At 53.0% G+C, this 27,828-nt stretch overlaps 2 protein-coding genes across 2 annotated transcripts; one reads left to right on the forward strand and one right to left on the reverse strand.

The window, feature by feature from the left end:
* Nucleotides 1–3: 3 nt before the first annotated feature.
* On the reverse strand, nucleotides 4–27,828 carry LOC119109190 (ATPase family AAA domain-containing protein 3A homolog; the record flags this gene model as incomplete). Its single annotated transcript, XM_037232768.1, is given in 12 exon segments — nucleotides 4–427; nucleotides 842–1,040; nucleotides 1,583–1,690; nucleotides 2,712–2,895; nucleotides 3,556–3,679; nucleotides 4,071–4,173; nucleotides 5,093–5,243; nucleotides 6,259–6,416; nucleotides 6,973–7,138; nucleotides 7,888–7,982; nucleotides 11,084–11,297; nucleotides 27,576–27,828. Coding segments are annotated over 12 exon segments (1,785 nt in total). The 3' UTR covers nucleotides 4–355.
* Nucleotides 17,484–19,011, forward strand: Chmp1 (charged multivesicular body protein 1). The gene has a single exon (XM_037232770.1). The coding sequence runs from the start codon at nucleotides 17,713–17,715 to the stop codon at nucleotides 18,313–18,315; it is 603 nt and encodes a 200-aa protein (XP_037088665.1). The 5' UTR covers nucleotides 17,484–17,712; the 3' UTR covers nucleotides 18,316–19,011.

The following is a 27,828-nucleotide window of genomic DNA, read 5'->3' on the forward strand; positions in this document are numbered from 1 at the left end:
GGCGCTGGCTCGATCACGGGCTATGTATTGATGCTTCACGATGGCCGCCAGTCGCGCGGCACCTTCGCCGGCTGTGAGCCGCCGCTCAGCAGCTCCAGACAATGCACGTATACAGGGGGCCGGTCCGTCGGGCCCGGCCGCCCAAGGGACGCGCGCGGGAAAAATGGCGCAGCCTTCCCTGGGGCCACCGGCCAGAGGGAACCCGGCCCATGTATCAAAACAGGCCGCCGGTCACAATAGCTATCGACCGGCGCAAACATAACACTGGATGACTGGACGCAGACGCCCGCGCTGCGGTGAGAGATGCCCCGGGCGGGCCGGGTCAGGTCAGGTCAGGTCGGGTCAGGGCGCGGCGCTAGACGACCGGCTCCGTCTGAGGCGCCGCCGACTTGCCCTCGCGTCGCTCCTCCTCACTGAGCCACTCCATCTGAGGACGAGGCGGGTGTGAGGTGTGGGGCGTTGCCGCCGGGCGGCGGGGTGGCGGGCCTCCACGAGAGTGGACACGACGGCGAGGGACGCCCACACACGTGCCAAGAGAAAATGGTGGTAAACACACCGACAAAGGCCAAGTCCGGGGCTACCACAATACAGGAGATAATTGGAGGCGGACGACGTGGATCAACCGCGCACAGCCGAAAATAAAGCGTACCAAAGGCAGGCAAAGAAGCATTTGCTGGAACTGCAAGCTTTCCACTCAATGGAAAACACCACGAAGGAAAAAGTCTCGTCAATCGCCTACCCATCACTGCCATTAGTCCCGAAAGCCCAGCAGTGCACTGAATTACTGTCACTGACAAGACGCGGCCGCTGACTCCCATGAACCGCCGGCGCGACGAGTCACCTTTTTCCTGTTTTGCCGGATGGCGTCCTGCACGCGCTCGAGGGCCATCTTCTCAGTGAGCACGCCGTCCTCGCTGGCGTACGCGGCCGCCTGCCAGGCCACCCCCAGCTTGGCGATCTCGCGGCCCGACAAGCCGGCGGTCATCAGCGCTATCCGGGACACCACGTCGCCGTAGTCGAACTTGTCCACCTTTAGCCGCCTGGCGACGAAGCGCGGCCGGTCAGCGCGGCGGTGGCGGCGGTGGCCGGCACCGTGGTCCACCCACGGGGGCACCGCACACAGCGCCACTGGATGCGGCCAGCTTGGCAGCCGGGGTGCGTACCAGCCAATGCCTCGTGCTGGGGCGTACCGAATGCGACCGGGCCACACAACCGAACGTACCAAAGGCGTCAATGTGGGGACAGAGCGGATGTATCGAAGATATGGCTGGTATGGAACTACTGGATTAGAGCTGGTCCCGTTCTTCATCTTCCTCATTTCAACCACCGCAGATGAACACTGTGATTTGGTATCGCTGCAATTAACCATGCAGCGAAGTACCAGGTAAATCTGAAGGCATGTAACACACGCACGCTGTACCCTATCAAGTAAAACCAGAAGGGTCTCGCTGGAGCGTTCCAGTATGGTAAGCAGGCATAACACAAGTGGCCGCTGAGTTCCGGCAATTGGGGCGCAGCTGGACGCTACACAGACCGCGTGACGCCAGAGCCCAGCCTGCGGCCGCCACCACCCGTCACGTACTTGACGCCCTGCGTGGCTGGCTCCAGGACGAACTTGCGGAAGTACAAGTGCGCCAGCCGCTCGCGCTCCTGTAGGCCAGGCAGCTGGAACTCCACCATCTCGTCCAGCCTGTCGTAACATGGCCGAAGTTAGGGAATCGTTACCACGTCGGTTAGGGGGGAAACGGCCCCCGCCGGCCGGGCCCGGCCGGACGCGTACTGGCGGCTAGTCGGACGGCCAGAGCATGGGACATTTCTGTGCACAGGAAAAGCTGAATAACAATTAGGTAACAGGTGCCTGATCTCCAAATAAACGGACAGTGTTTCCATGCTCATGATGGTAGTTGCCTGACAAGAACCAGCGGAACCATGTCGCCACGTTAAGTTTGAAAAAGCCAACATGGGTTCCTGGATATATCGGAAAACACAAGCAGCCCTTGTGGACAACAGACCGAAGACAGCCGATTGCATACTAGCACGATCAATTAAGATTACATGAAGCCGGATGCTGAGTGAAACGATTCAAGAAGGTGGGGTTCATCACTGGAACTGTTGTTCATGGACTAGTCACAAGGTTCACCAGAACGTAACCTCTCGCTGACAGCGCGTTCGGACGGGGGTCACCCACCACCTCAACTGCCATTGAAGGCCCGTTGCCCAGTCAGGGTGTGAAGGTCAGCAACTTACCTGCTCATGGCGGTCGAGCCGAACACGTCAACACTCACCCCAATGGCGAAGCCGTTTAACAGAGACCAGCGCTTCTGTTGTCCACGGCTCAGTGGAGCCACTATGCCGTATGCACGGACTCTCTCCGTCCTGCCACTGACTGTCCGCGGCTCAGTGGAGCCACTATGCCGTATGCACGGACTCTCTCTGTCCTGCCACTGACTGTCCGCGGCTCAGTGGAGCCACTATGCCGTATGCACGGACTCTCTCCGTCCTGCCGCTGACTGTCCGCGGCTCAGTGGAGCCACTATGCCGTATGCACGGACTCTCTCCGTCCTGCCACTGACTGTCCGCGGCTCAGTGGAGCCACTATGCCATATGCACGGACTCTCTCTGTCCTGCCGCTGACTGTCCGCGGCTCAGTGGTGCCACTCGGTTGCGTATCTATCCTCCCACTGACTGGCTGCGGCGGGCGCGCCTCTCACCTGTCGTTGATGGCCCAGTCGAACTGTTCGGGCGTGTTGGAGGCCAGCACCAGCATCAGGCGGTCCGACTGGTCGCCGGTGCGGTAGAGGAAGGCGTTGAGGGAGGCGCGCAGCTCCTCGCTGATGTGTTCTGAGCTCCGTTTCCGTAGAAATGCGTCCGCCTCGTCCACGAACATGATCAGACCTGACAACGACAAACGTGATCACACCGACGGACACCCATCAAACATGACAACAAAGGACAGCAAGTCTGAATGGTACACGGCGTTCATGCACGCGCAGGGTAACACCGCGGCTACACGGCCGCCGGCGCTCGCACGACAATACGATCCACTTCAAGGACCATGGCGTCAAAGGCCGGGTTGTGACGGTCCCGGGGTTACAACCTTCGGCACTGTCATACCGCCGTGCCGCCGCCGTCTGAGGAGCCCACCAGTCCGCCGTAAGATGACCCCACCAGTCCGCCGTCTGAGGACCCCACCAGTCCGCTGTCTGAGGACCCCACCAGTCCGCCGTCTGAGGACCCCACCAGTCCGCTGTCTGAGGACCCCACCAGTCCGCCGTCTGAGGACCCCACCAGTCCGCTGTCTGAGGACCCCACCAGTCAGCCGTCTGAGGACCCCACCAGTCCGCCGTCTGAGAACCCCACCAGTCCGCCGTCTGAGAACCCCACTAAACCGCCGTAAGATGACCCCACCAGTCCGCCGTCTGAGACCCCACCAGTCCGCTGTCTGAGGACCCCACCAGTCCGCCGTCTGAGGACCCCACCAGTCCGCTGTCTGAGAACCCCACCAGTCCGCCGTCTGAGGATCGCCACAATCCGCCCTGCCTGCCATCACCGCACCTTTACGTGACGTGTTGGCCCAGTCGAACACCTTGTGGATGGCGGTGACGCCGTCCCGGCCCATGGGCGCCACGTCGCCGCCCGTCAGGATGGCGTAGTCCATGCCGGAAGCCTTGGCCAGCTTCTGCAGGCGCGGGGCACAGGGAGGTCAGCCTCGGCGGTTGCAAGTGATGGGATGGTGACATACACTAGGAATGGGACGGAATGTCGCAGTGAGGATGATGACACACGCTCGGCCACGTGACGGCCACACCGCCACATAAGCCATGGCGTAACAGGTTTCAGGTAAGGCCTGTTCGAAGCCACTTGCAGAAAACCACACAATCCATGTGGCTTAAGCGATGTCAATGCTCTTTCATACCATTCATGCTTGAAACAGCAGGGAAATTTGTTCAAGCCGCGTATTCAGCTCTGTGATGATGGGACAATACGAAGGCTTCAGTGCCGAATACGTGCGATCCTACAGACAGTCTTGGCAGTCGTCCGATCACACGCAGTAGGGGACCACGACTAACCTTCGCGAACAGCGTTTTTCCTGTGCCTGGGGGCCCGTGGAACAGCAGGTTTCTGTACATGCCACGATTCCTCTTTGTGTTCTTCGTAGTAATGGCAATATCTCTGAAAGTACAAGATGTCGGTGTGAGCGATAAGGTGAGTTGCTTGCTTACCCCAAACTTAATATATGAGCGTCCATGACTGGGAGTTTTTGAGAGCTCCCAAAGATGTAAGGCCCCCGCTCGGCCAAACGCCTGGCCGCCTGCCATGCCGAGCCGGGCGTCCAGGCTAGACTCCCGAACCAGCGACCTGAGGTGGGCTCTCTGACTGGGCTCCAGCCCGCCAGTGGTGATGAAGCCAAGGCCCACAGACTTGGCTCGGGCGCCACTGACCTGGGGCAGGTCCTCAAACTGGGCTCCAGCTCCAACTCAGCACCACTGATCTCAACTGGGGTTCTGAGACTGGTCTCCAGCACCGCTGACCTAAACTGGGGTTCTGAGACTGGTCTCCACCACCGCTGACCTAAACTGGGGTTCTGAGACCGGTCTCCAGCACCACTGACCTAAACTGGGGTTCTGAGACTGGTCTCCAGCACCGCTGACCTAAACTGGGGTTCTGAGACTAGTCTCCAGCACCACTGACCTAAACTGGGGTTCTGGGACTGGTCTCCAGCACCGCTGATCTAAACTGGGGTTCTGAGACTGGTCTCCAGCACCGCTGACCTAAACTGGGGTTCTGAGACTGGTCTCCAGCACCACTGACCTAAACTGGGGTTCTGAGACTGGTCTCCAGCACCGCTGACCTAAACTGGGGTTCTGAGACTGGTCTCCAGCACCGCTGACCTACACTGGGGTTCTGAGACTGGTCTCCAGCACCGCCGACCTAAACTAGGGTTCTGAGACTGGTCTCCAGCACCGCTGACCTAAACTGGGGTTCTGAGACTGGTCTCCAGCACCGCTGACCTAAACTGGGGTTCTGAGACTGGTCTCCAGCACCGCTGACCTAAACTGGCGTCTTCAGACTGGACTACAGCACCACTGACCTCAGCCGAGCCTCCAGATTGGGCTCCAGCACCACGCCGGCCAGAGCGTCCGTCTCACTCTTCTGCAGACGGGTCCGCAGAGTCGACCACGGGTGCCGCAGCGTGTCGAACAGCGAGAAGCGCGAGGTCTCGCGCACCAGCGACGGCTTGCCTGACGGCGGACGACTGGGGTCAGACGGCGGGTTAATCCGCTCCCCATTCGTACAGCGAATACTGACCGATGCCGACGGCACAGGCAGAGAACAGGGATCAACCAGAACTGCCCGACGGACAGCTTCATACCATGGAAAAGGCGAGAAAAAATGAGCGTCGCATTCCTCCCAATCAAGACAGCCGCGATTGCCAGCGGGACGCATTTTACGCCGCGGGACGAGCGAGGCGGCAATGTCACCATTGCCCACTCTCCTCATGCAATTGACTCGTAAAATTGCCACATGGGAACGCAGTAATTCTGACAACCAATTCTGGAAAGCATACTTTCATGAGAATGTAAAAGGAGGATGTTTACTGACACGACATTCGGGCGATATATCGCACATCAGAGAACACAGCTGCACAATCCACTGGCCATGAGGCGGCTCAGGGCTGGCAATTTCAGTTGTGCAATTCAACAGATCTGCAATGACTGACGGCTTTACAATTGCGACTAACAACTGATCACTCTGGAAAAATCCTTCGGGAGGGGGGTGGGGGGCAAATCGACCCGCACCCGAGAGCGTATTAAAGAATTGCACTTCCTGTTGCTGACAACTACATTAACCCTCGACCCGCCGTTCCAGACTTTGGCTTCTAGAGAGCGTGACGGTCCAGCCGGGTAGGGCTTACAGGGGCTTTGCTCATAATAACCTGGCAACCGTTGGATCCTCATACAGGGGTCAGAAGTCAGAATGCAGCGGTCGGAGCACGGCGGACCCTGAAACCCCAGGTGAATCCACCGCACCGAGACCTAACTGATACTTACCGGCACTAATTCTTCCAACCCCAGGGTCGGCCAACAGTGAACGTTGAAAGTGAAAGAAGCCACAAAGGGACACCACCTACATTCGGAACGACGTACGCCCCGCCAAAACATCCATCCATCCCCAACCGGCGAGCTGCTCCGGGGCCCACCGTCTGTGCGCCAGCAGAGAGGCGCTCAGCTCGGCCCCCGTCACCCGCCCACTGACCGAGCCGACTCTCGACGTAGCGGGCAGCGACCGAGACGCCGCCGCGCGCTGTGTAGACGCCGAGCGCCAGCAGCGAGACGCCGCCGGCGGCCGCTGCCACCTTGTCCCAGTCGCTGAGGAAGGCCGAGGCGCCCTCGCCGAGCACGGCACCGGCCGTCCTGCCGGGCACGGCGCGGTCAGGCGACGGTCGGGCCAGCGGGCTGGAGACTGGAAGGTCCGCACGCAGGGACAGTGTACGCCACAACACTTCAGCAGAGCAGGCCACTGTTGGGAGTCACCGTCCACCCGATGAAGGGCACATCTGTTACAGAAGCAATGCCCACGGGGTACACCAAAAAGTTCGTTAACAGATAAACAAACACAAGGTAATGACGAGAGCGGAGCGTTTTTTCTTCTTCAGTATATTGTGGAGGCTATCCGGCAAACGATCCGGATGAAATCTAGCACCTGAGCTGCTTTAAAGTATTTATAAGGACTCGGCTCTATTTTGATGCTATCCAAATTGAAAATGCACGTCCATGACCGCAAATTCTTCATTTAGGCCAACACATGAGTGAATCATCATACGTAACGGCAACTTTTGCACACGAAATCGTCCCCACCGAAGCATATTTGCACCAGGCGAACGCTACTCCAAGCGACTGTATCTAACAGGGCTTAGCCCATCAAAAGATCACAAGTCACGGCCAGGGCACGCGAGCGACCGTGACGCACTTGATGGAGTTGAGCACGGTGTCGCGCTTTTCGGCGGCGCGCACGCGGATCTGCTCCAGCGTCAAGTCCTGGTTGTCGCGCTCCATGCGCGCGCGCGCCGCCATCTCCGCCTCGATCTTCTTCATGTCAGACTTGTGCCGCAGGTCCATCTCGTACTCCAGCGTGGCTAAGACGGGGGAGGAGTCACGGCTACGTCACACGTCCCGTCCCACGCCGGTAAACGACGACCGGTACATACGGACGGGTCGACACACAGAGTCATGTAGTTATTGCGAAAAACGGAAGCATTCTGTGTCGCTGTAAGCCACGAGTTAGGGTATATGGTTGCGTAATTTAATGGTTGCATGTCTCTTCCCTTCGGTCGCAGCAAATCACACGATAAAATACTCTAGATAATATCATCATGGTCTGCTTCCTAGTGGATTACAGGCGTTGCTGTGAGTCGGACAGGGTTAGAATTCTCAACTATCTCAGGACCATACTTTCATGTATATCGTGCCGCTGGCCTCGTGCCTTAGCCTGCTCCCTTTGAGACATCTTTCCCTTGCAGCAAACTGCATGCAGCTTTGGCTTTAAGTTTTAAGCGCCAAGAATACCAGCCTCCACGCATAAATGGTCACTGCCGGGCCGGGTGGCTCAAGTCTAAAACTTGACCTCTCTTCAAGCAAGGCGAACTTTGCCTTTAGCCTGGCTCACCACAACAACCAGTTTCTATGACAAGTCCCGTTTATGACGTCATGCATGTCATAAACAGGAAGTAACCATTTGGAGATGACTGCATCTAGGACGCTCAGATCTCTTATCTTAACCAAATAATGCATTGAATAGTAGTTCAGTAATCGACACACGAGCACACTACAGTCCGCGGAGTTACTAGGAGAGGATCACGACCATCAAATTGCAATCCTTTCTCACATTTCCGAAGGGCCTCCTGCTTTTGTACGGACTCTTCCTGCTTCCGAAGATTCTCTTCATTCATCCGATGTTGCTGGATAAGCTGATCCTCCGACCTGCAAATGGATCACGAAGTTAGGGGCGTACCGCACAACCGCACAACGTTAGGAACATACCTCTTTATCAGGCCCACCAAACTATAATATAATTGTGCACTGTGGAATCTGCACATCCAACTTCCACTAAGCACAATATAACTCACAACATGCTCCATAGGGCTCGAAACAGCTCACCAAGCAGTGAGAAGGAAAGAAAGAGCATAAACAGAATACGGACTTCGCTGTTGGACAATGGATATTGTCCGCGACTTTTAGGTGGAATGCTGGAAAAAGTAAAAACAATCTAGAGCGCGTTGGGGGATGGGCGGTAGGAGTCGGGAGCACGCCCTCTCGGCTGACGGATTCTTAATGCTACCATACATAGATGAACACTTGCTTTGGAAAATCAAATGCATCGTTAGAAAAGCAAAACTGCGCGTACGCATAGCGTGAAAGAACAATAAGCTAAAAGTCTCTCATGAAATCTTCTATCTCGAAGCCTAAGTGCCCGGGTGGCAATAGATATCATTTATGCAAGTCTGGGTTTCAAAGGGTCTGCACGGAAAAAGTGGTTCACGAAAATAACTGTAACCTGTGTGAAAAACATGTGAGGGCCATAATCTATGTTAGGGAGTCTATGCGCCCTACTCCTCTGATATGTAATGAACACCTGCGAAATGCTAAAAACAAAACAGGGAATGCTCCTTTCGCTGACCATTTTGTTGGCAAACACGCTCAGGCTGAAATCGAGGGAGGTATGGGTCATATGCCCCTTCCAGAGCTCAAAGCCACCTACAGAGCATAGGACCACCCAGACAGGAAAACAGGTCAATCTTTTCTTGTAAGAAGTCGGCGACCAATCCTTAGCGTACAAGGCTCATCATGGCCGATTACGCGAACGTGATATGTGCCTTGATGTGTGATGTGTGCTAGCTTAAAATCGTTTACATGTATGAAGAATGCCTAACGCGTGATGCGCGATGCCCGTTTAGAAATGGTTTTCATTATAATTGACGCGTGATGAGTGATGCCCGTTCAGTTGAACTCACTTACATGCTTGAATGAATCGTGATGCGTGATGCCTGTTCCCTTGAATTCGTTTGGACGTACACGTATTTTTTGCGTTTTCTAATTCTTAGATATACACTGCATTGTAACAATGGCTGGTAATCGCTACTTCTTTAATGTCCTGAATGTTAGTGTCCTGTACAAACTGTGGCTCGCTGTTAAAAAAAAACTGAAATCGAGTAAGATCGGTGGCAGGCAATTTTGAATTCAGTTGCTATTATTTTTGATAAAAGCATGTTGCCGAAATATCACCGCACCTTTATCTCCATTGTCCTGGTTTTTTATTTGCCCGGGGAATACAGCTATCACTACTGTTTTATCTAGGCATGCATTATGCATGGCAGTTTAGATGGGAGAATGCATCGACAAGAAAGCCCTCGCTAAACACGCCATCACATGTGGGAAGGGTGGGTAGCGTGGGCTGGAGTGGGGAAGAGGAGTCAATTTCACCCGTACTTTTCAAAATAACTCCCAAAGATGTTTCACAAAAGCTTCCACAATTCTGTCATAACTTCGGAACGGCACGGTGTAGCCGCGTCAAACTTTTTGTAGGCGTAGGTAAAGGAATAGCCAATCTTTGGAAATAGTATAAATCCATAGTATCCAATCAATAAATAGTATCCAAATAGTATCCAATCCAATAGTATAAATCCAAACTATATATCCCTAGTTAGATCGCTGACCTATAGCAAATCAAAATCAGGCCGTGGCTGTCGGCGAAGGCAATTCCTAGAAAACCGTACAATCTAGTGCGCCAATGTACTAGAGTACTAGACAATGTCATACAACTTTCAGGTCATTTCTTACAAAACTAGACAATCGAAAGCATAGTTACTACTTATTTCACAGACCTTGGGTCAGATGTGAGGTCAGATCGACGTAAAATCCGAACCGGGGTAGCGGGCGTGGTCTACCCTCGAACAGACCCTATGGTCTGGTGACCCACCCCGAGGGCACGGCCTCGCTCTGGGCCACCGGAGCCGTCCTCCGATCGCCGGGACCAAGACGTCAGGATAAGCTCGTCGCATGCATACGCGCTACATAGGGCTTCCTGACCACAGAGGCGTGGCCAGGATTGTCCTGTAAGCGCTCCGATAAGTGAAACCCATGACATGTATAGTGTGCAGTGAGTACAGCGTGCAGTGGTGCAGCGTGCGGTGGACATTGCTGTGTTTCCATGCAGCCAAACGAAAAGTGCCCCGTGATGAGGTATCACAAGTATGCAAACAGTAAACAGCCACCCAACCTCACTAAATACAATCCACCTCAGAGCTGTGAAAGCCTTTAACTCCAATTAAAATTGTTTGTCCTTCACACCACACGGCCGTGTCACAATCGGCTACCAAAACGTGGTATAAGCTGGCGTGCGTTGTCCCAGCTAGGTAATCGTCAGCTTGATAACAAAATACCACAGAACATCATCCATTCCAATAACACAGAACATCATTATGGTTCCCGTTTCATACATCACCTTGCACTGGTTACCCGTCGTGCCAGCAACATGCCCCAGAGAGCTCCACGCCCCCCCCCCCCCCCCAGCAGCGCAATCGCACGTGCAGATATTTTAGCCGAGCCATGCTATCCAGCTCGTGGTCATTTCTAACCCACCAGCGCATCAGTCCCCCGCCACCCTACTCCCGGCTACCGTCAACGTTTTCTATACACCTAATAATTTGGAATGGTTTGCACAGGTAGATTTGGGTTCGAAATATGTCGTGGCGTAGCTTGCTGCGTGTGCCTTACACTCACTACCCAAGTCATACGGATCGAGCTCATTAAGTAATTAGCCTCCAGCCTTTTTACCAGACCGGACTGCGGAGGGTTTTGTGTGCTCAACGGTGCTAAAATCAGAGCGCCCGTGTCGGGCTGTCCCCCCTGGCTAGCTGACAACTAACTTCCCCGTTGAATGGACGCATATAACGCGCCCATTGCGTTATTGATAGCCAGTGCGACCCAGTAACGAGTCCAGCCTGGTTGCCCTTGACGACGGCAGCGGCCCGCACTCCGTGCTCCGAGACCAGCGCCACCGGCTCGCGGCCGTCGTCAGTCACCTTTTCCTGGAGAGCTGGTCCTGGTACTGAGCGCGCTGCTGGTGCTGCTTGGTCTCCTCGGCCAGCAGCTTGCGGCGCTCCTCGCCCTGCGCGCGCACCTGCTCCACTTTGGCCTGCTCGATGTGAGCCTCGTACTCCTTGATGCGCGACTGCTGCTCCAGCTGGCGTGTCTGCTCCTGCTGCTTGGTCACCGACAGGATCTCGCGCGCGTTTGCTGCCAGGAAACGTAGCTCGTTAGATGCATTAGCCATACAAAGAAACAAAAACGTGCAGTTGCAAATAAAAATGACAGTTTTCACAAACATATTCCTATTGTCAACAACGGTGCAGCAAAACTGATAGATATGCTTCGACAACAATGGGATATTTTTGTGCAAAATTACATCGCTTCCTTCAATAACTCTGCAAAGAAAACAACATTGGAAACCACATCGTGCACAGTAGCAAGGCTACCAGGCAAGCTGGAAGGAAACCTGACACGAGAGTCAACAGTAGTTAGCTAGCCACAGTTACGTGAAATACGGAAGCTCCGGGTCAATCCCCACGCGGGATATCCACATTTGAATTACACTTATAAGGTGGTAAAACATAAATCACATGTAACGACCGGTATGTTTGCTGGCAAAACGACGCAGAGGATGTTTCTCGATGTGTTGGCATGCGTGGTTTTAATTCCATTTGTGGGCCCAAAATCAACCTCATGTCCGAGGAAATAAGCTCATGGCTCATGACAACTAGGAAATAGTTTGCTCGAATTTCGTCTCGCGCTAACTGTCATTCAGTCGTCCGTCTGAAAGCCGTCGCGTTCTTTTGACTTCAACCAATACTGCCGCGTTGAAATGCAACTGGTCCTGGTCATGTTTCGTTGAAATGCAACTGGTCCTGGTCATGTTTCGTTAAAATGCAACTGGTCCTGGTCATGTTTTGTTGAAATGCAACTGGTCCTGGTCATGTTTCGTTGAAATGCAACTGGTCCTGGTCATGTTTCGTTGAAATGCAACTGGTCCTGGTCATGTTTCGTTGAAATGCAACTGGTCCTGGTCATGTTTTGTTGAAATGCAACTGGTCCTGGTCATGTTTTGTTGAAATGCAACTGGTCCTGGTCATGTTTTGTTGAAATGCAACTGGTCCTGGTCATGTTTTGTTGAAATGCAACTGGTCCTGGTCATGTTTTGTTGAAATGCAACTGGTCCTGGTCATGCTTCGTTCAGTTACCCAAAATGCTTACTTAGGCCCCAACCATGCCAGGCCCTTTACACGAGGAACGAAATCCAAAGACAAAATATCTTTGCGATGCCCAGTCGTCTGGGCCGCCTGTGGGTATATTCTGGTCTCAGCACTTGCGGGTTCCAGTTGACAACCTTCGGCCGTATCGGGGGAATTTACGATGAGAAAACCCTTCACAGATCATGGCGCGTCCCTTCGCAGCCCCAGTCAAAACCATGTCCACATGATGACTCCCCTCGCGGTGTCCGGGCTCTCCGAGAATTTTGAGGCACCTGGATGACTTCGCACCCCGAGCTATCTCGAGATATCGTGGCCACGTCAAAGACGTGGACCGGATCCTCCGAATGGGCCTTCAGATACCGTAAGTCGTTGGGTTCTCTAAAAGGGTGAACGTTCTATACAGTTATTCACGTCCGTTTTCTGCGACCCATAAAAATGATCGTCTCGAGCCACCTTTTGATGCGTTACGGTCTCTTACAGCAATACGACGGCCTCCTCTTTACTACCCACGCCGGGCCCTGAGAGCACCTTCAGACATATCATACAGAAGACCGTCCGCCTGTCGTTTCCGGGTTGAAAACAGTAGCGTCGTGGTTTTGAGGTCACCATTTCCAGACACTACCGTGAGCTACGATAACGGTAAAAAGTGCTGAGGAGAGGGGCTGCTTAAGCTATAACACGGGGGAAAAAGGCATGCAAACGGGAAAACAGCATATTTAACCATGGAACAATATATTTTCCCATTTCCCTCTTCATTTGGGAAGCACCGTGATGCAAAAGATATTTTTCCAAGGTGAGGAGGGGCTGGCTCCCCGGTTGCATGCTCTGCGACGACACTCACGGTTCAATTTCCCTGAGCCCCTTTCATAGTTTGAGTCCATAATCCCTTCGGACCCTGGCTGCGCCACCGTCCCCTGCATTTTCCGCATTTGTTCACTTTGCTCCATGCCCTGTGTACAAACCCAAGAGGGGGAGCGGGGGGGGGGGGGGGGGGAGGCAGCGTAGAGTTACGCTCATAACGATGATGACTGGGGTTTTAGGGCGCGCCAATTTCTGATGTCATTTTGCGCCATTCTCATTACACCCAGGTGCGATTGCTCATCATGCTCAAGTGTTTTCAAGTGTTAAAACATTTAAGCCGAATACTGGAAAGTTGAAAAGATACCGGATGCCGGATACTGAAAGCCGGCTTCCTCTCATTAAAAGGAACATGCCCCTCGTTCTTTTGCACCTTCGGCTCAATTAGACGCCAAACAGCGGACACGTCTTTGGAACGGCACGCTAGCATATAGTCATCCGGGGGTAACCGGTGTAACCAGTGCGTAACCAGCGAGACGAGGATTGAAAAAGGTTTCCAGACAAAACAAGTCGAATGGAAAAGATCGAACGAAAACAAGCTGAGCAACAAAAAGCCGAGAAATATAAAAGTCGACGGTCGACCGGTCTAATGGAACGCTGTCCACGGACAAAAAGTCGGAGGCGATACACGTCGACAAGAATCAAAGTCAAATCGGGGAAAAGTCTAAACGAAAGGGATAAAAAGTCAATAGGGATACAAATCCACAGAGATAAAAGTCGGGCCTGAACAAAGTCGATGGACCACAACCGAACATGATACAAGTTGACGGGGATAACATTGGAAAAGGAAAAGTCCAAACGAAAAGTTCACAGGGATAACAGTAGAAAAGGCATATGTCGAAAGATATAGCATCGAAATGATAAAGGCGAACTGGGAGGCAAATCATCAGGATTTGAAATTTGTTGTAAAATGCAGATTACGCTGTGGCTACGGGCATAGAGATGAGACTGGATGGGAGGCGAGGGGAGCACATGGGACCAGATCACAACAAGAGGCACGGGCCAGAAGAGTTCGGATGAGACTGGATCGGACGGCACCTGACGGCACCAGACGGGACCAGATCACAACAAGAGGCCCGGGCCAGAAGAGTTCGGCTGAGGCCGGATCGGACGGCACCTGACGGCACCAGACGGGACCAGATCACAACAAGAGGCCCGGGCCAGAAGAGTTCGGATGAGACTGGATCGGACGGCACCTGACGGCACCACACGGGACCAGATCACAACAAGAGGCCCGGGCCAGAAGAGTTCGGATGAGGCTGGATCGCACGGCACCTGACGGCACCACACGGGACCAGATCACAACAAGAGGCCCGGGCCAGAAGAGTTCGGATGAGACTGGATCGGACGGCACCTGACGGCACCACACGGGACCAGATCACAATAGGCCCGGGCCAGAAGAGTTCGGATGAGGCTGGATCGGACGGCACCTGACGGCACCACACGGGACCGCGCGTGACCGGACGCGATCAGGCAGCATCGCACGTCACCGGGCGTGATCGAAACGTACCAGAGGAGACAGAATGGGACCAACGGGACCAGACGGAACCATACAAGAGCAGATGGAACCGGACGAAACAGGACGAGATCAGACGGGACTGGACGGAGCATGATGCCATTGAATGGGGTGGGACGGGACCACACAAATATTAAGGCAACCTTCGGAGAGCGCTGCTCCCTAAGGCACTGAATACGACGCCAAAATAACGGTCTCAACAGCTTCGCAGCATCACCTGGCTCTCGTCGGCTGCGCGATGGTGCGGGACTCTTGTATCCCCGGCGCTTTACGTCGGGGGGAGGGAGGAGAGCGGGGTACGCAGGGCGGCCGCAGGACAACATACTGCATCTGTTGGGCGACTGTGTCCATTGTGTGGGCCCGTTCCAGACACAAAACTATGATGCTTGATGCCTGTGAGGAAGGCCATCAGCTTCTGGTTATTCTGCCCGGGGCGTAGTTTCGCAAAATGACTGGGGGGGGGGGGGGGAGGAGAACGGAACAGGGGACAATGACGCAACCTTCTTTCAGAACGCCGACAAATGGGTTTCTCCCGGATTCAACCGTTCTTTAAAAAAAAAAAATTGGGGTAGGGGACAACAGCCCCGCCCAAATGAATATGAAACCACAGCGGTGTTCGGCATTATGAGTTCGGATTCCTAAGCCGAGTTATCGGCCTTTAATATGCCAGGAGGCACGGTTAAACGACGTGATAGAACACACGCTGATTATGCTGTCCGCGCTCGGCGTTTCGGGCCGTGCTTATGATAATAAGTGTCATAATGTACAGTAAGTAGTACCTCATGGACTTTCTGCCGGCTTTTGCCTATTCGGACTTTCCGTCTTTTGACTTTTCTATTTTTGCTTTTCCCTATCGACTCTAATTCCTCTAAACTTTTATTTCTGAGGCTTTTCAACTGTTTAAGCTGTAAATGTTTGATTGGACTTCAATCCCCGTCAACTTTTTGTTGTTCGTCCTTATCAAATACAACTTTTATTCCTGCTAACTTCGTGCCCTTCGGCTTTTATCCTAGTCGGCTCTTATTCCTGTCACCTTTTTCCATTCGAATTTTTGTCACCGCTGAAGTTCGATCAGTTCGATCTATCATCAGCACGTTTGTCGGCACCAATCACGACCCAGTATTATTTCTAAGTCACATCACAGGACCACGAATTCACGTAGTTTGTGACTTCACGCGCCGGCTGGCGTTGCTGCCAGATTTTTTTGGCTGCCCGTCCGTATGAAGAGAAAGCGCTGCAAGATTAAATAAGTCGATTTGACAAAGGCCCCATCCGATCTGTCGTCGACACGATTGTCAGCTGGAATGCGTGCCGTATTACGTGCTAACGGTGCTTTCGACGTGTGGGCTGACGGGAAAGTCTTTTATCTCTGCTTCACCTTCTTTCTTTACCTTTTACTTGACCACACACTAACTCTGGCGCACCGACACACTACGTATGAAGTGGCGTTTGGCAGTGTGGTTTCTGCTTCGTTATTGCCACCATCTATCCCATCCGTGCGTTGAGTGCTTCTTCCCATTTACAATTCATTTCAGTTTCTTCCCTCGCATTTCAAGTGTTTCTTACAACACTTCATTTGTTGGGCAACGCAACCACACACAACACCAATCACCGTCATTTACCTTTTCATGGTTATTTTTGGCATTTCAATTCCTCCTATCTATCTCGCATCGCATTTTCCCCAAAATCAGAGCCAAGCGCCCCCATCCCATCAACGTACTCGCCAACGCAAAAGCTATCAAATCAAACTCCCGCCTCAATCAGAGTGATTTTTTAATTTGGTAATGCCTTCTCTCCATGCTGACAAAAATCCTGGCATCATCGTAAGCCGGCGCGTGACATCAAAGGCGACGTGCATTTTGGTCACCTGACGTGACGTAGGGCGAATACTGGGCCGTCACTCATGCTGACAAATGTGCTGACGACATATCGAAGGCGGCCAAAGAGGCGCGAGTTTGATGCGGTAGCTCTCGCGTTTGCGAGTACGTTGGGTGGGTTGGGGCACTTGTCTCTAATTGGGGGGAATGCTATGTAGAAAAGATAAGAGGGAAGTTGGACTGCCAAAAGTAGCCATGAAAAAGTGGGTAAAAGCGATTGGTGTGGTGTGTGGTTACGTTCCCCAGTAAATTACAAGCGTTAGAGTAATTGAAAAAGATGGAGAACGGAAACGAAGCATCCCGCGTCTCGAACACGGGCTTTATCGACACAGCTGGGAGGTCAATGAAAGAATGGGGCAGTACAAGTAGCAGCCGAAAGATCAAAAGACCTTTTCACAAAAATTGAGTGAAGGCTAAAATTGAGAGGGAAGAAATTTCAATGAGGTGGGAATGGATGATGGCGATCTGGGGCTTTGGGGCACATCGACAGCTGGAGGCCATGCAGTGTCGTGGTGGGAATGGGGGGAAACACTCAGCTTAATAGTGGAATAGATGATGGTGATACCGAAGCAGGAGCCACACTTCCAAAGACCATTTACAGGTGTGTCATGGTCGGCGGTAAGCCAGTTGGTGTGAGGTCTGAAGCAGTTAATAGGTAAATGAAAAAGGAAGGCAAAGTTGAAAACTTTCCCAACGACCCTCACACCAAACGCTCCGTCAGCATGCATGACGTCACACATTCCACGTGACAATCGTGCTGGCGACAGATCGAACAGGGCCGAAATACCAAAAAACCAAATAGTTTGTGGACGCCACCCAAAATATTCCTAATATGGCAGCTATGCGGCCAGATTTACTATCCCTGGCTTGCGCCACTTCTCGCCGTAATGCGGTATGATGCGGCAGCAATGCACACCTACGTATATTCCAGTCAGTAGTGACTCATCCTGCTAATAGGCCCCGCTGCCTGGCAGACAAGGGAGGGACGGAATTGTGTTTATTTCTCGAGGTTCAGTGATCATACCTGACGGCCTGTCCTTGACCCCCATGTAACAAGGGAGGTGTGAAATCTAAGCGTGTTCGTATCTTGAGGCTAACAAGCCATTTGATACTCTGCATCTTAAAAGGCTGCCTTTTTCAAATAAGCCAAGATGTCCATAGCATCCATGGAGAAGCATTTGTTCAACCTCAAGTTTGCTGCCAAGGAAATGGTACGCAATTCTAAGAAGTGTGAAAAAGAGGAAAAGGCTGAGAAGGTAAAGCTGAAGAAAGCCATACAAAAGGGTAACATGGAAGGTGCAAGAATTCATGCTGAAAATGCAATTCGGCAGAAAAATCAGGCCTTGAACTATCTCAAGATGTCTGCTCGTGTTGATGCAGTGTCTAGTCGTGTTCAAACTGCTGTTCAAACCAGGAAAGTAACACAGTCATTGGGAGGTGTGGTGAAGTCCATGGATGCTGCCATGAGGTCCATGAACCTTGAGAAAATTTCTGCCCTCATGGATAAGTTTGAGCACCAGTTTGAGGACCTGGATGTGCAAAGTAGTTACATGGATTCAGCAATGGGCCAAACAGTTGCAACCAACATTCCTCAAAATGATGTGGACAGCCTTATGAGCCAGGTAGCAGATGAGGCAGGACTGGAGCTGAACATGGAGCTGCCACAAGGACAGCAAGGTTCTGTTGGAATCTCTACAGCTGCTTCAGCAGATCAGGATGAACTCACACAGAGGCTGGCACGTCTCCGGAACTAAAAGAAGATGAACATCTTTAACTTTTGTAACTGCATATTAGACTTGGGCTTCATTTCAGTGTGCCTGAATGTTATCAGGCACCATCAGCACTGCACTGTCAGGCAGAAGCAGCAGTGCATTTTCAAGACTGAGATTGACAGTGCACACATGCCTTTGTCATAAGCATTTTGCCCCAAACTAGCATGTATGCAGATAAACCTTCCATCAAGCAGGGATTTTAGTTTCTACACCAGTAAAAAATTCTAGACAATTATCCCTAGAGAAACACACTGTGGTCTTCCTGAACTGAACTCAGTGTGCTAGAGTGTGAGGTACACAACCTGCTCGTGATGAGATTGTGGGAATGTCTGAGCTTGATGCTGAATTATTATTGCTGAAATGTGGAATAGGCTTTATTCATATGGAAGTGCCCAGCAAGCCAAGCTCTTGGATCCAGACACATGTCACAGATTATCACAGGATGCTTGAATCTTTGCAAGTTCATGCTAGTTCTACGCCAGATAACTGAAGCTGATCTGAAAGGCAAGATCAATAAGCTCTTTAGATTAGTTCCATCCTCACTGAAGAAGTGAAACCTTTGCTGTAGAAGCCTGCAGTTGCTGAACTCCAAATGTCTTGGTGTGTTTAGCGTGGCCTCGCTGGTAATGAGACTTGTAAACGGTTCCGTGATGTGGTAAATATACGTGATATTCTCAAGCTGATCTATTGCAAATGGTAAGCGGAATGGCAACTGCCAAACAAATCCTGTCGAGTTGCACGGAAGGGACAACAAAGGGACAATACGATGTGATCAAAGCAACAGCAAGTAGTGAACAAACCATTTTCGAGCGAAGCGAAGTCATATGACGTGTTATGCCGATGCTCGTACCAGATTATGCTCCACAAACCAACAGTGGAACCGAAATGGGTGAGTGAAATGCACTTGGAAACTTAAGCATGAAGAGAGGGGGATGGGGGGGGGGGGGGTGCAAGCTATTGGCTCCTGGGCATTTGCGGTGTTGGTGTTTGCGGACTCGGGCTACGCCAGAGACGACCTCACTGTGTTGACAAGTCACCTTCCCGAATCAACGGTCCTGTACGCTGCGAGCACCAGGTCGTCCCCTCTCTTCAGCACTAGTTTGCCCCTCCTGGCGTCAAATCCCTGCAGCACTCCTGCCTTTGCCCCTTCACATCGACTGGCTGGAACCAGCTGCGTGCGAATCCTTCTTTTGAAAGAACCTTGGGCCATACGGGACAGTATTTAGAGCGAAATGTGTCCCAACATCTTACGCAGTACTCATCCTGTGTAGCACAGTATTATTGAGGCCCATGTAACGGAAGCTCAAGGATTGGACACATCGATTTGTTTAGGGCTGGCCCGTGAATTGGACCGGGTCGAACACGCTGCAATCGATACGGTTTGAGATTGGATTTAACTCCAAAATTGATTTGCACAAATCTAGAGGAAAGGCTGATATGGAATGTAGCTGATTACAATGGGCGGTTTGGCCCTCGACAAACCTTCCATACTACATGCACAACCCACAGGAACACACTGAACGACCCAACTATATATTTAATAAGTTCGTAGTGCAACTTCGCAATGTTGAATTTGCCTTTTTTAAACCTGGCTGCAATACCATCGACCGGTGTGAAGTGAATTGATTCAGAACTTGGCAACGTGCAATTGGTCCAAATTTTGTGTGCTCGATTAGAATGAAATCGTAAAATCCGCGAATAACTCCAATTGCACACTTGCGTAACACACACCTACGCCACAACGTGAGCGTGGACAACCAAGCAGTCAAAGCAGAATCAGGGGCAGAAACCACACATAAACTGATAGCCTCTCTGTGCGGCTATCCTAAAACATGAGCAGGAAACTTGCGTCTGACAGCTGTAGCGCCCATTCTTAGGGAAAAGATGCCGTGCAATAACTATTCACTGTCCCAGTTGTTGCAACCATTTTGACTACGAGAAGGGACACCAGATCTAAACAAAACAATCGTTGCCGGGTTTGCCTCCGATACAAGTTTTGCCAAGTTACAAGTATACAAGTACACAAGTAGAAGATATACAAGTATAGACAAAATATACAAGAATATACAAGATATACAAGATATACAAGAGTATAGAAGATATACAAGATATACAAGAATATAGAAGATAAATAAAATATACAAATATAGAAGTACAAACATACAAGTATACAAGTACATTAATAATCCCAGACTATACTGAACAGAAAGGTCCGCACCCATCCAAGAGTTATCACTGGCCATCAACACAAGTTAAGTTATTCGGACGGGCAGGATGGGCCAGGACCAAGCAATAATTTCTGGAGAGCGAAGTACCGATGCACATTACCATGTATGACATCATACCTGGCCAGGCCAACCTGCATACCGCCATGCCCAGCCGGTGAGGTGGCCACAGCCTTAACCATTTCATACAACACTTTTATCTTGGGCATGGTGCAGGGTGTTGTAAAGGTGGCAAAGCGCACAGTGTTTGGCCTTCCGACAGTCAGCGAGTAGAAAAGCAAAGCTTACGACGGAGGGTAGTTCGAGCTTTGCAACACATCGGCAATCAAAAGAAACACGCCGTCCCATTTCGTCATCAATGAACGACGTTTTGGACGGGCAAAGCTGTAAAAGTTCTTCAACAAGGAATGGAGGTGACTAGTTTTTCCATTGCCTGACACATTCTCAGTGTCATTCATCGTTTTGCGAACGTCATTTAATGGTTGCTACCGAATCAACAAAGGACCTGGATACTTGCCATCCCGCAGCCGTACTTCCCACTCCCATGCATACATTTAACCTCATCCATGGGTGCCGATTTGTGTTCTTTTGTGAGAGCCCTAGTTCCTTCCCCCGAATACTGAATTACCCCCATGTTGGCTTGAGTCACCAGCATTTTTGGCTTGAGCATTCCGGAAGCGAAGGGAAAAGTTGGCCGTCACAAAAAGACCTTCGCCTGTGACCCTCCTTCGTAGTGGCGTCGCCATGGAAGGCGCAGCGGGGCAACTTTACCCCGCAACCTGAACATTATTTCCTCGAATGGCAGAGGGATTTAAGACATGGCGTAAACCATTTTAAATTTGCCCGTTTTTGTTTTGTCTGTCAAACGCAAGCCCGAACTGTTTTTCTGCCCCCTACCCAAACATGATTTACGCCACTGGCCTCTTTGTCTCGTGGACTCTTCTGTGCCAAGCGACATTTGGTCCCCTAGCCATGCTAGACTACGAACCTAAAGTTGTTTTACTTGGAGCTGGGACCCGAGTTGCTTCGTCATAGTTCCTCATAGATCACGCCTTAGATCTTCTTTGGCAGTCTCATGACAAAACAAAAACGGGTAATCAATCTTTTGCGCGGCATCATTACTTCTGATTATAGGTCCAGTTCACTTACAAAATGAGAAGCAATAAGGAAATAAAAACCTTGCTGAGGTGTATCATTAATCTGATTCTAAGTAGGGGATAATCCACTGCTAGTACTCCGAACCCTCCATCCTATTATTCTAGTGCACGTTCGACGAATCTATTTTGCCTCGGTACCTTATCCAAAAAGCACGAAAGAACTTACCGTGCCATGCCACTACACAACTGTCGACTGCCTTGTGACCAGGCTGACGCTGTCAGGCCACAGGCCCAATGTCCCTCCTTGACGAGCCACAGACAAACATTTGTTCTTGAAAGTGAAAATACTATCATATATTTCGCCACATGTCGAAGGTGGTCAGAATAACTTTAGCGCTCGACTGAGGATGGGCTTCCACCACGATTGGTGTGTGCGCGGTAATATACGTTCTTTCTGCGAGCATTTTGAGCATTACAGCCAACTGGTTGGAGAAAGGTCATGTCTGATAACTGCCACTTTACTAACAATCTTTGTCAATATATATATATATATATATATATATATATATACCTATATATCGTAATGTTCTGAAGGGAAGCTGCTGCCACCGATCAGGTTGTCCACGTGGCGGCGCTAGTGCTGCCCCCCGCCTGATTTGAGGCAATACAATTCTAAGCCCGGATCCGCCGTGTATGGACGCTCCGCCGAGCCGTGTACCAACAGAGCACGGGCCGAGAACATAACATGGCGCGGTCGGTCTGTGACTTGTGTACTGTAACGTGTCGGTCTGTAACGTGTGGACAACGGTGATCGGCGTTGGTAAACGTCAGTGAGTGGACAGATACGACGTGCTTGTGATAATGATTGTGCTGTTACGGCATCCGGCGACAGGATGAGCAGCGTCTCCAGCAACGGGGGCGGGAGCGGAAGCCGTCGGAAGTGCAGCTCCTGATCGACCTGTTCAACCGTCAGATGGAGGCATCGTAGCAGCGGGAGGAGCGCCTCATCCAGCTTCTGGAGCGGATGGGCCCATCGTCAGCGCAGCATTCAACAGGCGGCGACGGCGCGACTGGTGGCGATGGCGGCGTGCCTGCTCAGCGTGCGCCTCTGCTGCCCGCCTCGGGGCAGGATCTGCCCAGCCCGACAGGGTCATCAGAGAGGTGACGGCGACCCGACGCTGCGTGCGCCGCTGCCACCCAGCTTAGCGGGTTCCCCGAGAGGTCACGGCGGGCCGATCACTCCGGGGCAGGATCCGCTCACCCCGGCCGACCACCCGAGTGACGAGGGCAGGCGTGACCCACCCCGGCCCGGCGCTGCGTGCGCCTCTGCCGCCCGGCCCGGCCGGTCAGCCGAGCGGTGACAGCGGCGCAGCCGGTCCGGGCCCGGTGCTGCGAGGACCCCAGCCGCCCGCCCCAGGGCACGTGCGGTGCGCGCCGGCCGGCTACGACCCGGTGGGCGGTGACCGGGACGACCGTGAGCCCGGCCGGGCGAGGTCACGGTCGCGGCTCCCAGCAGCGGCGACACCGGCCCCGCGGCTGATTGCGTCTGCTTCGTTGAAGGAGTTTGAGGCGCGGAAAAACAAGTTTGACGGCTACCGTCTACTCGTGGGCCTGGACGACCTACCCCAAGCGGAGCAGAGGGCTGCTTTGCTCGCGCTGCTGGATGACGACTGGGTCAGGGTTGTCAGATTCGGGCTGCCTCAGTCGACGGGCGCGACGATCGGCGAGATCGTCCTGGACATGCAGCATCATCTACGTCGCCCGCGCAACATCATCATCGATCGTCGTGACTTCAACACGCGCGTGCAGCAGCAGGGCGAGACATTCGACGAGTTTCTCTGCGCGCTGAGAGAGACGGCGTCGTTCTGCGACTTCTGCACGTTCTGCATCGATGACCGGCTCCGAGGCCGGCTGGTGGTCGGCGTCCGAGATGAAGACGCCAGGCGCCGGATGCTGGAGATGCCGGAGCTGACGCTGCAGTCAGCAGCCGACATCTGCCGTGCGTCTGAGAACGCCAGCAGCAGCACGTCAGCCATCCGGCAGCCGGTGACTTCATCGCTGGCCAGGCTATCTCGATACCAGCGATATAAGCGATCGTCGTCAGCGGTGAAGTCTGGAGAGAAGTGCGCCCGCTGCGGCACAGCGGCTCACCGGGATGAGTAGAGGTGTCCGGCGGTTGGGCGCCCATGCTTTCACGGCCAGGAGCAGGGACACTTCGAGGCTGTTTGCCGGCGCCAGCATGCTGAACCACAGAGGCGCGGCAGGAGCAACAGTCGGCGCCGTCAGGACGGCCGAAGCGGTTCACGCGCCCAGTCGTCCGTCCAGGTTGTGCAGCAGGTGACGGCAGCGCCGGCCCAGGGCGTCGGACGGGTTCCCGACGTCCGTGTACGAGGCGTCTCGGCGCGCTGTTCGCCACGGGTCGAGCTGCAGCTTCATCGACCGGACGGAGGCGGAACGGCCACGACCTACTGGACGCCCGACACCGGAGCGGAGGCGTCGGTTGTGTTGCTGCGGTATGCCGAGAAGGTTCGGCATCAGGCGGAGCAATCTGACGCCACCGACAACCAGGCCGCTCAGCGCGGACAGCAGGGAGATGCGGTGTTTCGGTACCTGCAGCCTCACACTTCAGCTCGGGCGAGTTCAACACACCGTGGAGGCGGCGGTCGTGAAGATGCTGAATGGCCCGTTGCTCTCGTGGCACGACAGCATCAAGCTCGGCATTCTTCCCGAGAACTACCCTCAGCAGATAAAGGTGATGACGATGACTGCAGCCACTGGAGATGACGAGACCACCGGAAAGGAGATCTCCTGCCAGCTCTCCAGCACGGTGATCCATGCTGTGACCAGCACCGACGGAGATGGGACAGCTGCATCACCGTTCGAGGTCACGGCGCTGTTGGCGGTGCAAGCGGCTTCAGAGCGCGATCCTGAGATTTTGGCCCTCAAAGAAGCCGTACTGTCTGGTTTCCCCGACCCCAAGTCCGAAGCAGACCCGCAAATTCGACTATACTGGAACATGCGAGATCGACTGGCGGTAGATGGTGACCTGGTCATCTGCGGACAGCGGATCGTCGTCCCCAGCAGCCTGCGACGGGACGTTCTGCAGAAGCTGCATGCCAGCCATCAGGGAGAAGAAAGAACAAAAAGAAGAGCGAGACAGGTGGTCTTCTGGCCAGGTATCGACCACGACATCTCCAACGTAGTGAAGGCCTGTCAAGAGTGTCGGCTTCATCTCCCGAAGCAACAGAAAGAGCCGATCATCCAGATGTGTCTGCCAACAAGAGTCTTCGAAGTCGTCTCGGTGGATTTCTTTGAATATGGTGGTTGTACGTACCTGGTGTACGCCGACAGGCTGTCGGGATGGCCCTGGGTCTCTCACATGGGCCGGACAGCATCAGCACATCAGCTGACAACCAGTCTCCGGCAGGCATTCCCGTCGACTGGAGTGCCCAGTGTGCTCCTGAGCGACGGAGGACCCCAGTTCGCGGCCAAGAAGACCAGAGACTTCCTGGCCAAGTGGGGTGTCAAGCACCAGCTGTCCTCGCCGCATTACCCTCAGGCGAATGGGCACGCGGAAGTAGCAGTGAAAGCCGTCAAGAGGCTCCTCAAGAAGGTGCCTGCCAGCGGTGACCTCGATACGGACGCATTCGCGGAGGGCTGCTGGAACTTCGAAACTCTCCGAGAGCGGACGGACGATCGCCAGCTCAAGTGCTCCTCGGCCATCCGCTGAGGTCGATGGTCCCAGCTCACCACAGCTCCTTCGCCAAGTGCTGGCAAGAGCGTGCTGATGTGTGCAACCGGCGCGCAGCGGAACGGCGTCGCAGAGAGGCTGACTTCTACGACGCTTCAGCACGTTCACATCGGCCTTTGCAGCTGGGTCAACACGTGCTGCTCCAAGACCCCCGCACCGGCCTCTGGGACAGCACCGGTGTCATCAGCGCAGTCAGCCAGCAGCGCCGCAGCTTCCTGATCCGCGCACCATCTGGACGCGTATGCTGGCGGAACAGGCGCTTCCTGCGTCCGTTACGCCCGCTGATCCCGGAGGGCATCAAATCGCCAGCGGCTACACCAGCGTGTGAACCAACGAGTTCTGCCGCTGTGGCAGTGACGCACCCGACGTCTGATGCGCCAGCGTCCCTGGATGTGGAGCGGGCGCCGCCTGAAGCTGCAACAGAGCAGCCTGGAGCGCCGCAGACGTCACCTGAAACAGCTCGGACGTCATCTGAAGCGGCCCTATCGCTGCCTGAAACTACAGCATCATCACCTGGAGCGGAGCAGACGTTACCTGTAGCTGTGCAGGCGTCACCAGAACCTGCGGCGAACAGCGAAGCTCGCTCACACTCGGCACGCCCATCACAGCAGACCACAACCGCACCGTTGCGCCGAGGAGAGCGCAACAGGCGGAGGCCAGAGAGCCTGCAAGTGCGGTGGGGTACATGTACGTACCAAGAGTGATCGTTGTACTGTAGGTGATGTTATTGGATGCATTATTTTCCGGCCCCGGGGAGGAAAGATGTGATGCAATTGCGCGTGTCGTTTTCTTTTGTGAAGTGCGTTGTTTTGTTTTGCGTTTTTTGGCAGCAATGCATCCTGTAATCCCAGAGGGGAGGTGAAATGTTCTGAAGGGAAAGCTGCTGCCACCGGTCAGGTTGTCCACGTGGCGGCGCTAGTGCCGCCCCCCGCCTGATTTGAGGCAATACAGTTCTAAGCCCGGATCCGCCGTGTATGGACGCCCCGCCGAACCGGTGTACCGACAGAGCACGGACCGAGAACATATATATATATATATATATATATATATATATATATATATATATATATGACCTAGTAAACAGTCAAGCATAGCCAAACTCGGCTACATATATGACATCATTAATCGGAACAGTGGTATTTATACTCCTCGATACGTCAGTGTTTGATTACATTATTGTACCTTGCACAACATTGATTGGAAGCCAATTGACGGCCTTTTTCCTGCACATCGTGCTCACGAACATCCGACATGGACAAACCAACTATTATATTTTCTTGGTATTGATCGCCGCATAGCTCACTGAATGACAGAATGTGAATGACCTTGATATGAAAATGATAAGGTGTCGATTGAAATACTCTTCCCGAACAAGTCTCCCCATTCTCGCGGGCGTGTACCTCAGGCACTAGAGGAATTTAGATCTTAGGAGGGACATGGCTGTGAACTGCACCGAAGGATCTTTAATATCGCTATTTCAGTTGAAAACCCCATGGAAAGGTGGGACATCACGTTTAAATAAAGAGGCAACGTTTTACGCGGGACGCTGTATCCCATATCCAAGGACAAAAAACAAACTTTAGTTAGGTTGTGTACTTTAGCCGAATGGCTTGGCCCGCAAACTCCTAAACTGAATTCGTGAAGGTAGCCGAATGTTAGCTGTTTTGCAGACAAAGAACACAGAACAGTGCACCTAACTAGTACACCCCTCCCCTCGTAATAAGAAGCCGTGTTTGCTCTCAACGCGAGATAAAATCGTACCTGCTAAGCGGATAGCCAATCCAATAAACACACCAAGGACCATAAGATGTGCAAAGGTTTGGACGTTAAACTGAAAAACTGCGGGGTACGGGAAGTGGTTAAGTCAAAAGCCTGTCTTCGTCTCCATGCCTGGTGCCTGGTGGCAACCAATGAATTAGAAATGGTTTGCCGTCTTCGGTTATCGTGACTGTTGTGAAATCAAATATTTTGAGTCAGCATCGGCCCTAACTAGTTACACCACAAATGTGTGTGGTTTGAAAAACCGATCTCTCGGTGTAAGCCACCGCGTATCTGCGGCTTCTAGAAGCGTGGCCGTTCGCCAATTGGCATCAAAGGCCAAACTACTCATATTCTTTATAATTTTTCCGAAATCTACTCGTCTTCTCCGGCTCCCTGAGCCGTACTCACAGGACTTCTCGAGGTCTTTCGCGGCCTGCGCGGCGCGTTCCAGCGCTGACGAGTCGAAGCGATACGCCTCCATGGGGGCGGACGTGGGCCGACTACCCGCCGCGGCCGTCCTGCCGCCACCCTCGCCGCCGGCGCCCGGCGCGCCGTCCGACGGCTCCTGCGGCAGCAGCGGCGGATCCGGCTTCTTGTTCATACCAAACAGCCAAGACATGGTGGTAACTGCTGAGGGGCTTCAGCCAGTTGGACCACGAAC

Source organism: Pollicipes pollicipes, unplaced genomic scaffold (assembly GCF_011947565.3).
Source record: "Pollicipes pollicipes isolate AB1234 unplaced genomic scaffold, Ppol_2.1 Scaffold_7231;HRSCAF=8579_pilon_pilon_pilon, whole genome shotgun sequence".
Classification (NCBI taxonomy): Eukaryota; Metazoa; Arthropoda; class Thecostraca; order Pollicipedomorpha; family Pollicipedidae; genus Pollicipes; species Pollicipes pollicipes.